We start from the raw sequence: 15,704 nt of genomic DNA on the forward strand, positions 1-15,704 counted from the left end.
GCTTTCTTTTTTTCTGTAAAGTAGATTTTCATTTTAATTAAAATGGCTAATGCATCTATAAATTTCTGAGCCAGAAGGGGCTGATAGGATGGAGAGAAAGCACAGATTCTAGTCCAGGCTCTGTCACTGATTAGCTCCATGGCCCGGAGCAGGTTATTTGTCTTCTCTGAGCCTCAGTTGTCTCATCTTTAACAGGAAAACGGTTCTTGCCATGCAGGCTTGTTGTGAGAACTCACATTAAATGAGACAGTGTGCTGAACGTGACTGACATTGTGCCTGGCCCCTGGAAAAGGCTATAGCAGCAACAGTAATTATTGTTCTGCAGTGTTGCTGGCTTCACAGAGCAGGAAGGAGCTCTGGATCAGGTTTGAATTGGGTTGGTGACCTCAGGACAAATTCTTAATCCCAAGCTCATCCCCTAAAAATGGTGCTGCGTCCTGCAAACTCCCTGACTCGCAGGGCCATCATTAGACCTGTTTTGCTCGTGCTGCTGGAGCGTGGTTCGAGAATGTTGAGCCCAGCTCTGGATTGAGGAGGCTGAAATGTGGAATTTATTAATTAAGGCAGTTGCTCATGAGGCCATACAGTCTGGGAGGTTGCAGTTTAATTACTAAGAGCGGAACTTGTGAAAATTTTCTCTGGTGCCCCAGTTTTGATGTCATTAGAGTACCTGAGGTGCCGCCTTGCGTGGGACTCCAAGCCAGAGCTGCAGATCAGGCCTCAGTCTTGGCCCCCTCTTCCTGGCTCCGAGCTCATTTTTATCCATTTACTTGTATACTGGAGAGCAGGTGAGTGTAGGGGTAAGAGCTCAGATAGTTCGGGTTTGACTCCTGCCCCAGAACAGTGTAGGTCACACTAGCTGGGTGGTCACAGGCGAGGTACTCTCTGCATCTGTGTCCTCACTTGTAAAACATATAGAGATGTTTGTTATGAAGATTGAACAGTTTCACATAAGTGAAGATGAAGAACAAGGCCTGGCCAATAGTAAGCTAGAAAATGTAAGCTATTTCTTTAAAGCAGTGATCACAACCAGCGTGACTTTGCCTCTTAGGGGACACATGACAACATGTTGGAGATATTCTTGGTTGTGTCTATGTAAGAACGTACAAACCTGTAGAGAATTTTTATAAAAATGTATTTGAGCCAAACAAAGGACATGCCTGGAAGCAAGATCTCAACAGACTGAGAAAAATGCTTCCTATGATGACGGTCTGCAGCTTCTTTTATGCTGTTGGAGCTAAGGAGGGAATGTGAGGAAGATTGCATAAAGGTGGGAGAAAGCAAGGTGGGGGTGGGATTACAGGATCGTTAACAAGACTCTTGAGGGTGGTTTAACCTAGGTGCACAGAAACAATGGACGGGGCTTGCTTAAGGCAAAGAAAACCTTTCACTAAAGAAGGTACATGCTTATGGCTTAACTTCCCACCATGACCTGCCCACTTACTAATTTACATCCGATCACCTGTGAGGTTATTTTCCATAGAACCCCTTTTTTGACCACAGTTGTCACAACCAAGGTGGTGGTGCTACTGTATCTACATCATGCACTGCTTAATGATAGGAATATGTTCTGCATTGTTAGGTGATTTTGTTGTGCAGAGATCAGAGTGCACTTACAGAAACCCACATGGTACAGCCTCCTGCACACCTAGGTTATATGGTGTAGCCCACTGCTCTGTAGGGGAGGAAAAATAATTCTTCCTCTACCCTTCTGGATTCTTGGCTGAGACATCCCTGTAATAAAAGATTAACAGAAGAAAACCAAACAAGTTTAATAACATGTATATTTCCTGTATACATTGGAGAGACCCAGGAAAACTAAGTAACTCACCCAAATGGTGAAAGCCACCACCTTAGATACTGTCTTCAGTTGAAGACAAAGATGTTGAGGGAGGGGGGCTCAAATGTTGGGGGAGGGAGGAGGTTACCAGAAAAGCACAGTAAACTAGGGCAGGGTTGCTATGCCAATTTAAGTCTTGTGCACTGATAAGAGTCTCTAGAGATAAGGTCATCCCCAGTTCCTGGTACAAATGGAGATCTCCCTTACACATGTAAATGTGTTTTATAAAGAGTAATTTCTACTTGGTTTTCAGAGCTTCTCCCATGTCTGCTGTTTCTTAAAATTAACCAGCCTAAAATAATCCTTATGCCAAATAGACATATTTGGGAGTGACAGACTCTTCCCCTGCAGCTCCTAGGCTGCAAAGCTGTACAGCATGTTATTGTACTGAATACTGTAGGCATTTGTAACACACTGGTATTTGTGTAATTGCAAGGGCTCCGATGTCACTAGGCGATTGGAATTTTTTAGCTCTATTATAATCTTATGGGATCTCTGTTGTATATGGGGTCTGTCATTGACTGAAACATGACTGTATTATGCAGGGCCCAGGGATGCTGCTAAATATCCTACACAACAGTTATCCAGTCCAAAATGTCAGTACTGCCAAAGATTGAGAAACCAGGGATTCGGCGCAGCATGAAGAAAACGTGGAAGTTAGGTCCTGTTCCCCTACCCCCAGTAGCTCTTCACCCCTTATCATTCCTTTGAGCCAGTTGGGAGCTGGTGGGCGAACTGGGAGGGAAGAAGAGAGGAAAGGAAGCTGGAGTATTTTAAACCTTTGAATTCTTATTTTTAAACAAAAATATCCTGTAGCAAAAATATCATTCTTTACATTGCCTGTGTTGCTGTCTGATCTATCACTAGTAAGAGTAACTAATATTTATTGAGTGCTTGCTGTGTACCAGGCACTATGCTCAGTGCTTTCTTTATGTGTCATCTCATTTAATTTTCAGCCAGCACTTAAGGCAGGTACCATTGCTGCCTCCATTCTATAGATTAGGAGACTGAGGCTTAGAGATGGGAAGGCTCTAACTATCTAAAGTTTAACTCCTGGTTTCTCCCCCAAACTGCTCCACTTGTGTCTCCCCCATCTTGGTTGGTAGGAACGCCCACCTTCAGTTGCTCAGCCCACCTCCTGGGAGTCACCATCATACTCCGCTCTTCTCACACCCCACACTGCGCCCACCAGCCCTCCTTCCCCTTAAAGTCACCAATACAAAGCTCTTCTCTGCTCCTTGGAAGGGCCCGAGCCCTGTAGACAGTAGGAGGCTCACTGGCTGTTTGGTAGGTGAAGAAACTAAAGCCCTTCAGAAGTAGAGAAGGCTGTCTATTTTCATCTCCTTCTGAAGGAATGTGGGGCCTTGGGTAGAAAGTTCCCCAGGGGCCCTTGGTATTTGGGTGCTTTGATATCTAGAGGAATGAAAGAGCAGTTAATCACTATAAACCTCTGTCCCCACAGGGGTAGTCTGAAGGGGAGGGGGTGGCAGTGTCGGCTGATAGCTCTTCCATCCCAGGGCCATCGCTAGGTGTAGGGACAGGCAGAACAGAGACCCAGAGGGTGGAGCTGCATCTTTGTGTCTGAAACCTCATTTTTTATGGAAAACGTGTTTTCTTTAACCCCTTGGATGAACAAGTAGCTTTCTTTGCAGAAATCTTCGAAGACACAGGGTTTCAAAGCTCCCCTTGGTCCTGTACCTCCCTTGGCACAGATTTCTCAAAGTATTGTCCTCACACCCTGTCCTCACTGCAGGACATGAACCCCGCTACTCTGAGGTCCATGTCACAGCAGAAGAGGTGACCAGGAGGCAATCAGTGAGCGGGTCTCCCTGACGACCCCTGCTTGCCTCCCCTGTGTCTCCCGCCTATTGGCCTTGGTCCCTGCTTCTGTTAAGTTAATCTGCAAAGGGCCTGAACGATGTGGTTGTGTGGGGGAGACAAAAGACAAGAAGACAGTGTTCTTTGATTCCTGGAAGAGGTGTGTTTGGCACAAGTGGACATGTGGTCAGGCTAGTAGGTTGTAAATGATCTGCACTGTGTTGTGTATTAGTCTTTGTTTCCATATACCAAGCACACAGACACAATACATATCTGGCACAAAAGAGGCAGAGTGCCCAGGTACCTGTACCTGCTTATATTTAGATTTGGAGGGTGCACCCTCTCGTGCGGATGTGGGACTTGCTGGTCAGCTGCCCTGGAGTGACTCGCTCAGGTCCGTAACATCTCCCAGCACAGCTCTCAATTGGACTTGGTGACTAACCCAAGGGGAGAAGGGTGTGTGCTGACCTGCTTTAGCTGGAAATGACAGGCGAGCACAGCCGCAGTCAGCACCTTATCCCAGAGATGTTGGTGCAGGTTCCCTGGGCTGGCCAGACACACAGGTATTTCTGGACCGTGGCAGAGCCTGTTGCTATGAGCTCCCCACCCGCGGTCCTGTATCTGTCAGCACGGGGTGTGTGCTCCAGGTTGGAGTCTGGCAGCCGTTGGGGCCCTCTTGGCTCCTCCCATGACCTATGTTCTGTGTTTCTGCAGGGCCGCACCTTCCTATTTCTCCCTGGCCACAGCCCGCCTGTCACAGTTGAGCACCCGTTTGCCTGAAGTTAATTTCCAGAAGCAGGTAAGGACCTCGGGGGAAGGATGGCTGGTGATATGGCTGTAGATCGGTGTTGGGAGGGGGCCTTGGGTACTGTCTCAAGGCTGACAGCAAAGTTAGTGCGTCTCGTTTCCCCCTCCTTCGTCCTTCATAATGCTCATTCGTTCAGAGGGTGGGTTCCCATGGTGAGTGCCGTGGCGCTGCTGGTTGCTTTCAGGCTATTAAGATGGGTACAGTCTCTGAAGACTATTTTATAGAAGCTGTATGAATAGCACAATTATATGGCATTGTATTTGCATGCAATGTAAACATTGTACAAATGTAAATGTACATTTTAAAATGTGAGCATTTAAAATATATTACTTTTTTATTTTTATTTTTATATTTTATTGAATTTATTGGAGTGACCCTGGTTAACAAAATTATTCAGGCTTCAGGTGCACAATAGTGCAACACATCATCTGTACACTGTATTGTGTGTTCACCACCCCAAGTCAAGATAACGTATCACTTTTTTTTAAATGGACAAAACAACAGACAAGTGTTGGGACCTATGCGGCAGAGGTGGCTTGTGTATCTAAAGGACCCCCTACTGTCCTGCCTCGCCTAGGGTTACTCAGGATTTTCCAAGCAGGTACAAGATCACCCTGGGTATAAATGTATATTTCAGTTTATATAAATGTGGGTGTTCAAACAGCATTAGCTTCACTTTATAAATAAAAATGAGTGCAGGTGGCTGTGTTTGTATTCAGGGCCACACGTGCCTGTCAAAGGGAAGCCAGCTTTCGAAGTAGTTTATCATAATGGGTCTGATTGCTGCATGTACCATTCAGCAGTCCTGCGTGCCCGGCCCTGACACACTACCTCTCCATTCCTCTAAAGTGAGATCCGCTGCTTCAAAGCTGGATGCATGTGCTGGTAGAGATTAGGTCCCTGCGGAGGCTGGGCAGGATGTCTCCCAGAGAGTGCAGGGTGGCCTCTCAGGCCACAGCCCCGTTTGTCACTTCTTATTCTTCCCTGTGAGCCCCTTCCTCATTCTCCGTTACCAGCCAGCCTTCCTTCAACAGAGATGCGGGCTCAGAGCCAACAGGAGTGTTGGGGGCGCGTGGGGAGTCAGGAATATGCCTGTGTCTGCAGTGAATGTATGTACCTCAGTTTCTGTAATTGCATTTGTCTCAATCAGATATAATTTTTTGGAATCACCTCCACTTTTATCTATAGCATGACATATGGCCTTAGGCCTCTCCCCTCACTGTTCATTTGGATAGTTGATAGCTGTTTCTTTCCATTTTCTGTTTTTTAGCTCATCTATGCCTTTCCCTAGTTAGCTTCCAGAATGTCATATCTTAAGAGAGGGAGCAAGTCTGTCTCTTACTTGGGCAGTTAACACATTTTCTTAGGATATCAGATGAAAATGCCACTATATTAGATGATGGGACATTGATGGGACTAGCTGGGAGACCCGAATTGAGAAGCGTGGTTACCTTGGCCCATAAGGCTGAGGGCAGGATGAGTAATGGATGAGTCTAAATTAGTTGCAGTTTGGACTTGTGTAACTGAAACACATTTTAATGGAGATAAGTTCTTGATCTCTACAAGGGGAGTAAGAATCTCAAAGGAAGTTAGTCTGATGCTTGTCAGAATGGTGGTGAAAATCTAATAGCCTGTTTGCTTAGATGGGCACCAAATGCAAGCATACCTTAATATCGTGCAGCCTACCAGCGGCTTGAGTGCCATTGCTTGGGTTATTATGGCTGACTCTCTTCATTACTCACTCTCCTCACACTGGCCCCTTGCTGCAGACTGTTTGGAAGTTATGTAAACCAGTTGTGAAGGCCTAGTCCGTTTAGATGGGAGCGTGAAGGGGCAGTGGGGGCTCACTGGCCACGTTATGCCCCGGATCAGCCCTGGGTGTTCTCTCTGCCAGGAGGCAGGGTGGGTGGATCAGCTCACGTGGGAGCCCGAGAACCCTAGAAGATCGTAATTTTTAGAAGTGACAATCTCCCTCCCCGAAGCAGGGAAGGACAGATAAGTAGCAGCCTCTGCCAGGGAAGTGCGCTGATGTGGAGTGACCCAGCCCCAGAGACTCAGGCTCCCTGAACACCCTGCAGCCCCCCCCCCCCCCCAGTAATCACTGCATGAGTACGGGAGGCCCCTGGGGGTGGGCCACAGTGGTGGCAGAAGATGGAATGATGCTGGTCTGTCTGTGCAGGGTGCCGGGGGTAGGACTGTTGGACAGAGCAAAATTCTGAAAAATAGACCACATGTAAAAAAATAGCGCGCACACACACACACTCCTGTTGGTTCTGAGCCTGCATCTCTGTTGGAGGAAGCTTGGCTGTCAGGAAAGGACAGTGAGGAAGGGGCTCCCAACCACAGTGAAGCCAGGACCCCTAGCTCCTGGGATGTGCAGCACCCAGTAGAGCTGACCCCTGAATGAATGACTAGATCTTGCTGTGGGACCTGGGACTGGGTGTGGTTTGTGGCAGTAGGATCAGAGTAAGGGCTTGAGCCTGCTGGGCCTACTGGGAGAGTTGAGGGATGGTGTGGTACTGGAACACTGGTTCTTTTGTGTGCAGTGACATCTAGTGGCTGGTCACTTGTCTTCCAGGCTGTCTTTCACAAGGAGAGAGCTAACTGACCACATTAGCCCTTGGACACAGGACAGAGTTGGAAGATTTTACTCCTGGAAGCCCTAGCTCCCAGTTTGGAGGCTTCTTGGAGCATTTTAGGTGTCCTTGGAGTACGCAGTAGCCCACTGCACACAAACTACTCAGGAACAAGAGTCCTTTGGAAAAGCTCAGTGTGGTTCTGGAGACTGGATTAGGTATTTTGGTCTCTTTCAACACGATGACATTTGGCCCTAAATTGGCGTGGGTGTTGTAGGGATGGGGAAGCTTGGCTACCACAGGCTAATCTCCATACTGCATTCAGCCACTGGGCTGTATTCCTAGCACCGGCCATGCATGGTGCTGGGTGGCAGGAAAGCAAAGCATATGTTTCCTGGTCAGGCTGGGAAGAGACAAAAGCAAGTGCTCCAACAAGGTGCCTTCATAAAATTGGGACAACGCAGGGCTACGTAACTGAAAGGGCTGCAGAGGGGCACAGACCCTGCTTTGGCTGTGCTGCAGGAAAGGCTTCCCGGGAAGACGTCTGAGTGAGATGAAGGATGCAAAGAATCCAGTTCCAGGCCCCAGGGACACAGTGCAAAGGCTGCTGGGGAAAAGAGCTCCTTGGCTTGTTCTAGAAACAGACTGGGGCCAGGAAGGCAGAGCGGCAAGGGGAGGAGAGAGGAGAGGGGGGCCAGGCCAACCTTGCGGGCCTCCTGGGGTTCTGGCAAAGACTGTGCATGCATTGGGGGTAGGGTGAACTGGGAGTGGTGTCATCTGTTCAGGCTTTTTTTAAGGATCATGCTGGTGGGGTGGTGGAGTGGAAGGCAATGAGAAGGGGTCAGTGTGACAAGTGAAATCCCAGAGCCCAGTTTCCCACTCAGCTGTACTGGGAAGTTATGGTTGCTCCCTGCACTCTACACACCTGGCCTCGGGGGTGGCAGAGGGCTGCCTCCCATCAGAGATGCTCTTTCCCAGGTACTGTTCTTTCCCAGGTACTGGTTATTAGTTACAGCCTTTTCTGCACCCAGAGGAGGTGGAAGCCGGGTAGACAGTAGACTCAGGAGCCTGGGGCTTTAGTGGCAGAAGGGAAGTCCCTGAAAGGGGATCATGTCATATGGGGCAAATAGCTGCTACTTAAGCCCCAGCTGGTCAGCTTTCTGGCCTATTGTGTGGGCTTTTAGGGCTAGGGCCCCTGTTAGGTTATGGGGACTGAGCAGTTGACAGGGGACCTCCAGGGAAGCTGCTATTCAGGGCTCTGGCACATCTCTGAGTCCACCCTTTGCACCGAGAGCCTCCCTCCCCAAAAGAGCCACCCAGCCTGGGAGAGCCTACTGGTCCAGGGCTTGCAAGCCCCGAGGGATGGATGGTGTGAGGAGTGTTCTTGACCCACCAGCCCAGTGCTCTTGGTCCTTCAAGCGAGCGCAGCTCTTTGGCACTAGGGCTGCTGAGGCTCCACCCCCACCAGCTGCTGCGTTATTTCTGACTCATCCAGGAGTTACAAATATGTAATCTAAACCCCTCCACGCCTGGCTTCCTCTCTAGCTGCTCCTTCCGGAGGGGAAACCCTGAGACTTCTCTCCTGGGACCTTTCTGCAGGTCAGGTCCCTGTTGCACCTGAACACAGCTGCTGCCTGCAGGAGCTGCTCTCTGACAGGTGGGGTGGGCCTGTGAGGGCATTGGCACTGAGCCTGGGTGGGTCTTGTGTCCTACAGCCCTGGGCCCGCCTGTCCCCATTGAGGGACTCTTTGGAGCCCAGCCCGGGAGCTGGCCTCTTGAACTCATCAGGGGCTTTGCCTGAGGGAACTGCCTTGGGGTTTGGGGGCTGGGTACTGATCAGTTTCTCCAGCAAAGGCCTGACCAACTGCCTCTGGTTGTGCCACTTTTGCTCCTTGTAGGGGTTTCTTGCTTTGAAAACCTGGGATACTGTGGGGTCATATAGCACATCTCTTGTGGCTCATAGTAGGAGCCTTGCTGAGGGGGTGGCCAGAAAGTGGAGCTGGCCAGAAGTCTAGGTCAGCATAGTCTCCCTGGGCCCAACAGCTCTGCACACACAGGGGCCACCAGTGCCCACTCCAGGTGGAACTGCCCAGTCTGGTTGGGGACAGTGGGGTCAAGGGGGAACAGGCAACTCACCACCCACTTGGGGCTCTCAGAAACGAGGCGCTGCAGAATAGTGGGCTGCCTGACAACTCCCACCAAGCTCCCTGTCTGTATCTGGGTATGTCCCATCCTGACACCCCCTTGTGCTTCTCTTCACTCTCCAGCAGTCACCAGAGCTGGCCAGGGGATGAACCGCGAGGGGGCTCCGGCAAAGAGTCCGGAGGAGATGTACATTCAGCAGAAGGTCCGGGTGCTGCTCATGCTGAGGAAGATGGGATCAAACGTGAGTGCCTGTGGGGTGTCCAGCCACAGCCCCCAGGGAGGGCGCCTGGTGCAGGCAGAGCAGAGGCTGTAGCCACCACCTGTGCAACCATGGTCAGGGAGGGGGATGCTGAGCCTGTGGTTTGGCTCTGCGGCTGGTCCAGTTCCAGGCCACTGCCGGGGCAGTCTGCCCTCTGGGCCAGGCTGGGGCCAGGTAGGGAGAGTTCTAATTCCCGACCTCCTTTCCTCCCCTCTCCTAGCCCTAAGTCTCCTCTCCCAGGGAGCGTTTGAGGGGCACTGGGCGGAACAGGCACTGAGAGGGCAGCAGATGTGCAGGGCATTTCTCCAAGCAGGGCCTGTGTCTTCCTACTGTCCCTGCACTGCCCTAGAGCCCAGTCTCAGGTCTGCTCTGAGGGGCAAGGCCCTGTGGACCACGTTCCAGGGGTGGGAGGGGTTGCTCACTCTGGAACTGAGGGGTCAAATCTCTAGGAAGCAAATGAAGAGGCACCTCTTGGGGATCAAGCAGGCCTGGGCAGGTGCCTTCAGAAGTGATGGTCCACCCTCACCTGCAGTTCTCTCGCCCTTACAGCTGACGGCCAGTGAGGAGGAGTTCCTGCGCACCTATGCGGGGGTGGTCAACAGCCAGCTCAGCCAGCTGCCACAGCACTCCATCGACCAGGGTGAGTCAAGGGTCGGGGCTGCCGGCCATGCCCTTCCCAGGGGCACCTGTGTGGTTCCTTCAGAAAGCAGCCCTCCTAGATAGGTGTCCATGAGAGACAAGGAGGGACCACAGCTCCCTCCTACCCACAGAGCTGAGCCCCAGGCGGCCACTGCATCTAGCCAAGGAGCCCTGGGGGCCTCATGCCTGGTCTTAGCCCAGTGGGATCCCTTTTTAGGCCTGGGGAAGGCAAGAAGTGGAGGTTTCTGGGCGCCCCTGTCACTGCAGAGGCTCTAATTGTTGCATTCTCAACCTTTGGCCTGGCCCCTGCCCACCCAGCACCCTGTTCAGGGGGAGCAAAACTGCCCCTGTGTGCTAGGACCTGGCCTGGGTGCAGCTACACAGTGGCTGGGGTGTTCCTGGCTGTGTCCAGAGGGGAGGCCCCAAAGGCCCTGGAAGTTCTGTGTGCCCTCGGGAGTTATTTCTTTTTTGGGTGCCCTCAGCCAATCATAATAATGATAGTGGGTGACATTCGAGTATATTGTCTAGTAGGTGTGTGCTAAGTGCTTGATACATGTCATTTCATTTAATTGTAGCTGCTGTTTGTATTATTTCCACTAACCAGCAAGGGAGCGGGTTCAGAAGCAACAAGTTACTGCCTTGGTCATGCAGCCAATTACCAGGGGGCCCAGGGTGCAAATGTGCAGCCCGATTCTGGATCTGGGAACTGGGTTCATCACTGCCTGTCCTGGGACAGCAGGAGGCTGCTGGGTATCGACAGGATCCTCCTTTCTGGAAGGCTTATCCTGACCCTGTAGCTCAGAATCCTGACCAGCATCTCCTTCTAGTTATTTATTTTGTTTTTCTTATTACTCTTAGTTTGGATTATTGGCCATAAAATAGTGTGACATGCCTGATGTGAGGGGTTCCATAAGCGGAGTGCCGAGGGGTGCATTTGCCCACCCATGAGGCCATGGGGAAGAGCAGGTCTGGCCCACGGGGCTGAAGTTGCCCTTGTTGTCCTGGATGTCACAGGGCTCTGCCCTGGCGCAGGGCCCAGTTCCCAAGCTCTGACGCTGGGTGTGACACGGCCTGTGCACCTAACTCAGCAGAAACGTACAGGACGTCCCAGTGGCTCGGGCAGCTCCCTGGGACAGCCACTTGTCTCGTACAGCTTGCCTGGGCCACACTCACATGGCAGCCTGTTCTGTACCGACTGTGCTGCTGGCGGAGCTGGGAGGGAGGTGAGGGGTGTGGAGTCTGCCCTGGCCTCCTTGCATGTGTTTTCTGGGAGTGCGCTTCTCTTCCAGGCTGATCGGGGTTTCCAGCATGGGTCCATCTCCCCAGTGCTCACATATCTGAGTCCCTGGACCTTACCTTGCCTCCCGCCCTGGTCTTGGGTCACTGAGTTAACCTGAATTTGAACTGGGTGGTAAGAGCACCTCTAGTAGGATGCTCTTACTGGAAAAGTCAAGCTAAGCTGTAGAGCTGCCAGTATAGGAAGCAATACACGCATTCCTCCCCCACACTCACAGTGCACATGTATAGGAAAAAAGCTGAAAGTACACCAGGCTGTTAATAGAAAATTTTGAAAGAAGGTAAAACTATATAAGGGACTTCCACTTTCCAAGTCATGCATTTTTGTAAAACTAGTTTTTAACATGGCACACACATTTCTTTTGTAATAAGGAAAGTTTAAATAAGTATTTTTAAGAGAACGCTTTATCTCACTCAGCCAAACCAACAATTGAGAATAAAAATGAGCTCTGTTGTGTCGCTTAAGGGGGTCACGGTGACCTCACCTGGCCTGAAACTGCTGAGCAGTCAGGAGTGGATCATAGGCGTGTGGGTGTGACCATGTGGTCCCCAGAATCTGGGCCCTTCTGAGTGTGGGGCATCCAGGGGACACCTCTATCTCCAAGAAGCAGGCTCCTTGGAGATGAACCTGGAGCCAGGGGAGAATCTCTGGGAAGGCTGGTGGTAGGAGTGGTCCTCTGCTGCTGGGTGTCCTGCAGGTGGCCCCTCACCTCCAACCCGAGCCTCCAGGGAAGCATGCACTGCAGAAGCCCAGAATTCCTGTGGACCATGAGTTGGAGACAGGAGGGTGGCTGTGCCTGGAAGAGCTTCACGAGCATGCTGTTATTTCTCTGTGTGCCTAAAGACACCACAGACAAACACGCAATAGCAGCCAAACAGCAACCTGTCCAGTCTCTCCCTCTGTGCTGGTACAAGCCTGCCAGCAGGACCTTACATTTTTGCCCTTGCCTGGCACCAAATGGCTATGGCTAAAATTCTAGTCTGCCTACCTTCTCTGTTGGTAGAGACAACCTCAGCTGATGCCACAGGGCATGCTGCTGTAAAAGGCTCCAGTGCTGCCCAGGTGGCAAAAGCCCTGGCTCACTGCTTCCAGTGCAGGGGACCCCAGCCTGAAAGACCCCCAAAGGTCTAGGAGCAGAAGCCTGGTGTGAGTGCCTCCTGCCACGAGGTGGCACTGTCTCTCAGCAAATACCCCATGCTCCCCTCCTTGGGTCTCTGCAGCCTACTGCTGTTCCAGCTCCCCTCGGTAGGGGGCCTGAGGCCACCCCACCCATGGATCTGTGCTTGGCATTGGTACTGGGGTCCTGCCCACAATCTTTATACCCAAACATGCTTCTTCTTTGGGCCTGGAGAGGGCTGGTACCAGGGGCACTGCTTGCACTCCCTAGACCCAGGGAGGAGAGTGGGCTAGGCATTCCTCTCCCACTGTGATCTGGCCCCTCACCCTGCACCCAGGCCTCCCAGCCTCCCCCATTCCCCTTCTTCCCTTAGTGAAGTTGTGGCCTGTATCTGCTGGAGACCCTGGAGCAGGGGCCTGAACCTGAGGGGCTCACTAAATGGTTCCAGCAGAGGGCCCAGTAGCCCCCAGTACTGAACTGAACGATGGACATGCCTGACCTCTGCTGGTCTGAGACCACCTATGGCAGTCTCCTTCTAGAAGCCCTGCTTTTCCTCCCTGTCTTCCATGTTACCTCTCTCTCTTCCCCTCTCTCCCCCTCCCCAATTTTCTACCTCTCTCTGCTCATCCCCCCTGTGAGCCCCCTCTTTCCCTTCGCCATGCTGGTCCTCTTGACTCTGGGAGCTCGCATACGCTCCAGTGGCTTCCAAAGACACTCATCCTCAGCCCAGACCCCTCTGATGACCCCAGAACTCTATGTGCAGGTCCCTACTGACCATCTCACCACACATCCCACACTTGGCAGATTCAGATTCATAACTTCCCCCGCCTGTATTCTCTGTCATGACAAATGTGCCACCCACATACCCAGTGTCCTCCCCTCTTCCCCAAGTATCTCGGAAGTTACCAACTCCTTTGATTCTTCCACCTTGATGCTGCTCATATCCGCTTTGTCTTCATCTTGGTTTGATCCATTTTGGTCTTAGCCTGTACTAATTTTTGTCTCAGTTATTGCACACAGCTCCTAACTGGCATCTTGACTTCTCACTTGCCCCCCGAAGTGCACTTTCTACCCTGTAGCCAGAGGGATATTTGAAGGACATGTCAGCAGGTCTCTCCTCCACTTAAAACCTTTCAGTAGCCTCTACTGCCTGAGGATGAAGTCTAGCCCCGTCAGCATGACAAGCAAGACCCCCTGCCTACCTGTGAAACCATGACCTCACGCACCAGCAACAGCCACAGTGAATGGCTCTTAGCTCCTGTCTCAGACCATGAATATTCACACCTTTTGCCTCTGCATTTGCCTCTTGGCTGCCAGGAGCCTGGCCCTGACCCCCACTCTCTCCCTGCCTCCTGCAGGCCAGGCCTTCCTGTAATTTCCATCACGCATGTACCTCGGCTGTGCTGCTCCCCACACTGTCTCCTGGTCTGCCTCCTGACCAACTCTGAGCTCCTTGAGCTTGGGACCGTGGCTTCCCTCCTCGTGTTTGTGGGGCTGGGAGCCCATAGTCCCTCAGAAAGGCAGAAACATGGAGCCAGTTCTCTGCACACTGTCTCCTGGTCCCTGAGGGTAGCCGAGCAGATCTGACAGTCAGGCAGAACTGACTTTGAACCAGAGGAAATCAATACCTCTCTGGGAAGGTCGCCTTGTTGAGGAGGCCCAGCTGTAGCTTCCAAGGCAGGCGAGACAGAGTGCTGAGTTCACTCCTTTATTATTGCCAGCGCTCCTTTCTCTGTAACATTCACTGGCTATAAAATAATGCATAGTCATTGTAGAAAAGCACGGAAAGCTAGAAACAGCTGAAAAGCTTAAAGGATTGAACCCTATTACAGGATTCCTTACAGGATTAAATCCTATGTAAGCTGTAATCACCATTACCTTTTGTCAAATTTCCTGTCAGCCTTTTAAAATTATGCATCTGTTTCCATCATAAAGTTGGGACCATATACTATAAACATTTTACTATCCATTTTAACATCCCTTTTTTTTACTTATGATAACTTTACAATGTTCTTAAACAATTTTCAAGAAAACATTTTAGCAATTGCATACTATGCAGCCATATGGCTGTGCCATATTTTTTTGACCAATCCTTTACTGTTGGACAGTTGTTTTCTCACTTTTGCTACTAATCATAGTAACAGCAAACACTTAGTGAGGTCCTCCCCTGAGCTGGGGTTCTTGTCAAGGATTTTCGCAGTGAATCCTCACCGTAGGCCTGTGAGGCAGGTGCTGTCACAGGCTCCACTTTCAAAATGGAACAACAGGCTGGAGAGGTTAAGTGACAAGCTCAAGACCATAGAGCTTGTCAGCGCAGGTCCAGGGTGTGCCGCATGTTGAATATCCTTATGTATAAATCTTCCTTTATTTTAGGATGAATTCTAGGAGTGCCTTACAGGCCATATGCATTTTTAAGCAGGGCAGTGATTTACCTGAGAAACAGATGTGATCTAGGCAGTTACCATGGTATTGCAGAAGGGCACAGAAAAAATTTGGAAGAGGTTTCTACTGCTTTGTTGTTCAGGGCCCTGCAGTGCCCTTGAACGTGCTGGTTCTCCAAGCTCCAGTCTCTTCCTGCCTCAGCACTGGGCAGGGAACAGGGCCCCAGCGAGTGCCCATCCCAGGCCCCCAGTGCGCTTTGCAAAGGCCCTTTTGTAGCCAGTTGCCTGCAGAACTGGCATCCTGGTGTGGTGCTTTGTATAGGCCCTTGTCCAGGTGCCCTGGGGCTGTAAGGAACCCTGTATAGGCACTGCCCATTTTGCTAAGGAAGCTCTTGCCTATCTTTTCCCCCTTCCTTGGCCCTGGGAGCAGTGGTGCTGGCATGGTGGCGCCTCAGGCCTGTTCCAGGCTCTGTCTGATCACGTTCTTTCTGCAAGAGACTTTCCAGGGAAGGTCCCTAGCCTGGAGCCAGCTGGGCTGTCTCAGGGCTCTGCTGGCTTTCCCCCTCGGAATCCAGAAGCCAAGGCTGCTGGCTCAGGGCATGCTGCCAGAGAACCTAAAATAGGTCATTTGGTCTCAGGGTTACACTGAACCTTGGTAAAGGAGCTGTGGTCATGGGCAAACCAGCAGGAGCAGCAGCTCCAAGGGAGTGGGCCCACCCTTTCCATAGCACCTGGCCCTCCCAGCAGACCTCAGTGGAGGCGCTGACGCCATCTGCTTTTACAGCCAGCATTCTTCCTGGAATCTTCTCGCACACCCTCGCAGC

At 51.2% G+C, this 15,704-nt stretch overlaps 1 protein-coding gene across 3 annotated transcripts in view; it reads left to right on the forward strand.

The window, feature by feature from the left end:
• The window catches only part of CTNNBIP1 (catenin beta interacting protein 1), a 42,309-nt gene that overhangs the window by 14,500 nt on the left and 12,105 nt on the right, over positions 1–15,704 (forward strand). For 2 of the 3 annotated variants that reach the window (XM_081144966.1, XM_081144967.1), the window contains 3 exons: positions 4,373–4,457; positions 9,310–9,428; positions 9,996–10,086. In XM_081144966.1, the coding sequence (XP_081001092.1) occupies positions 9,333–9,428; positions 9,996–10,086 (187 nt within the window). In that variant the 5' untranslated portion in view covers positions 4,373–4,457; positions 9,310–9,332. Of the gene's footprint in view, positions 1–4,372; positions 4,458–8,587; positions 8,700–9,309; positions 9,429–9,995; positions 10,087–15,704 lie in introns of all 3 variants that reach the window. The other variant, XM_081144968.1, reaches the window with a different exon arrangement.

The sequence above is a fragment of the Miniopterus schreibersii genome (assembly GCF_964146895.1).
Source record: "Miniopterus schreibersii genome assembly, chromosome: 8".
NCBI lineage: Eukaryota > Metazoa > Chordata > Mammalia > Chiroptera > Miniopteridae > Miniopterus > Miniopterus schreibersii.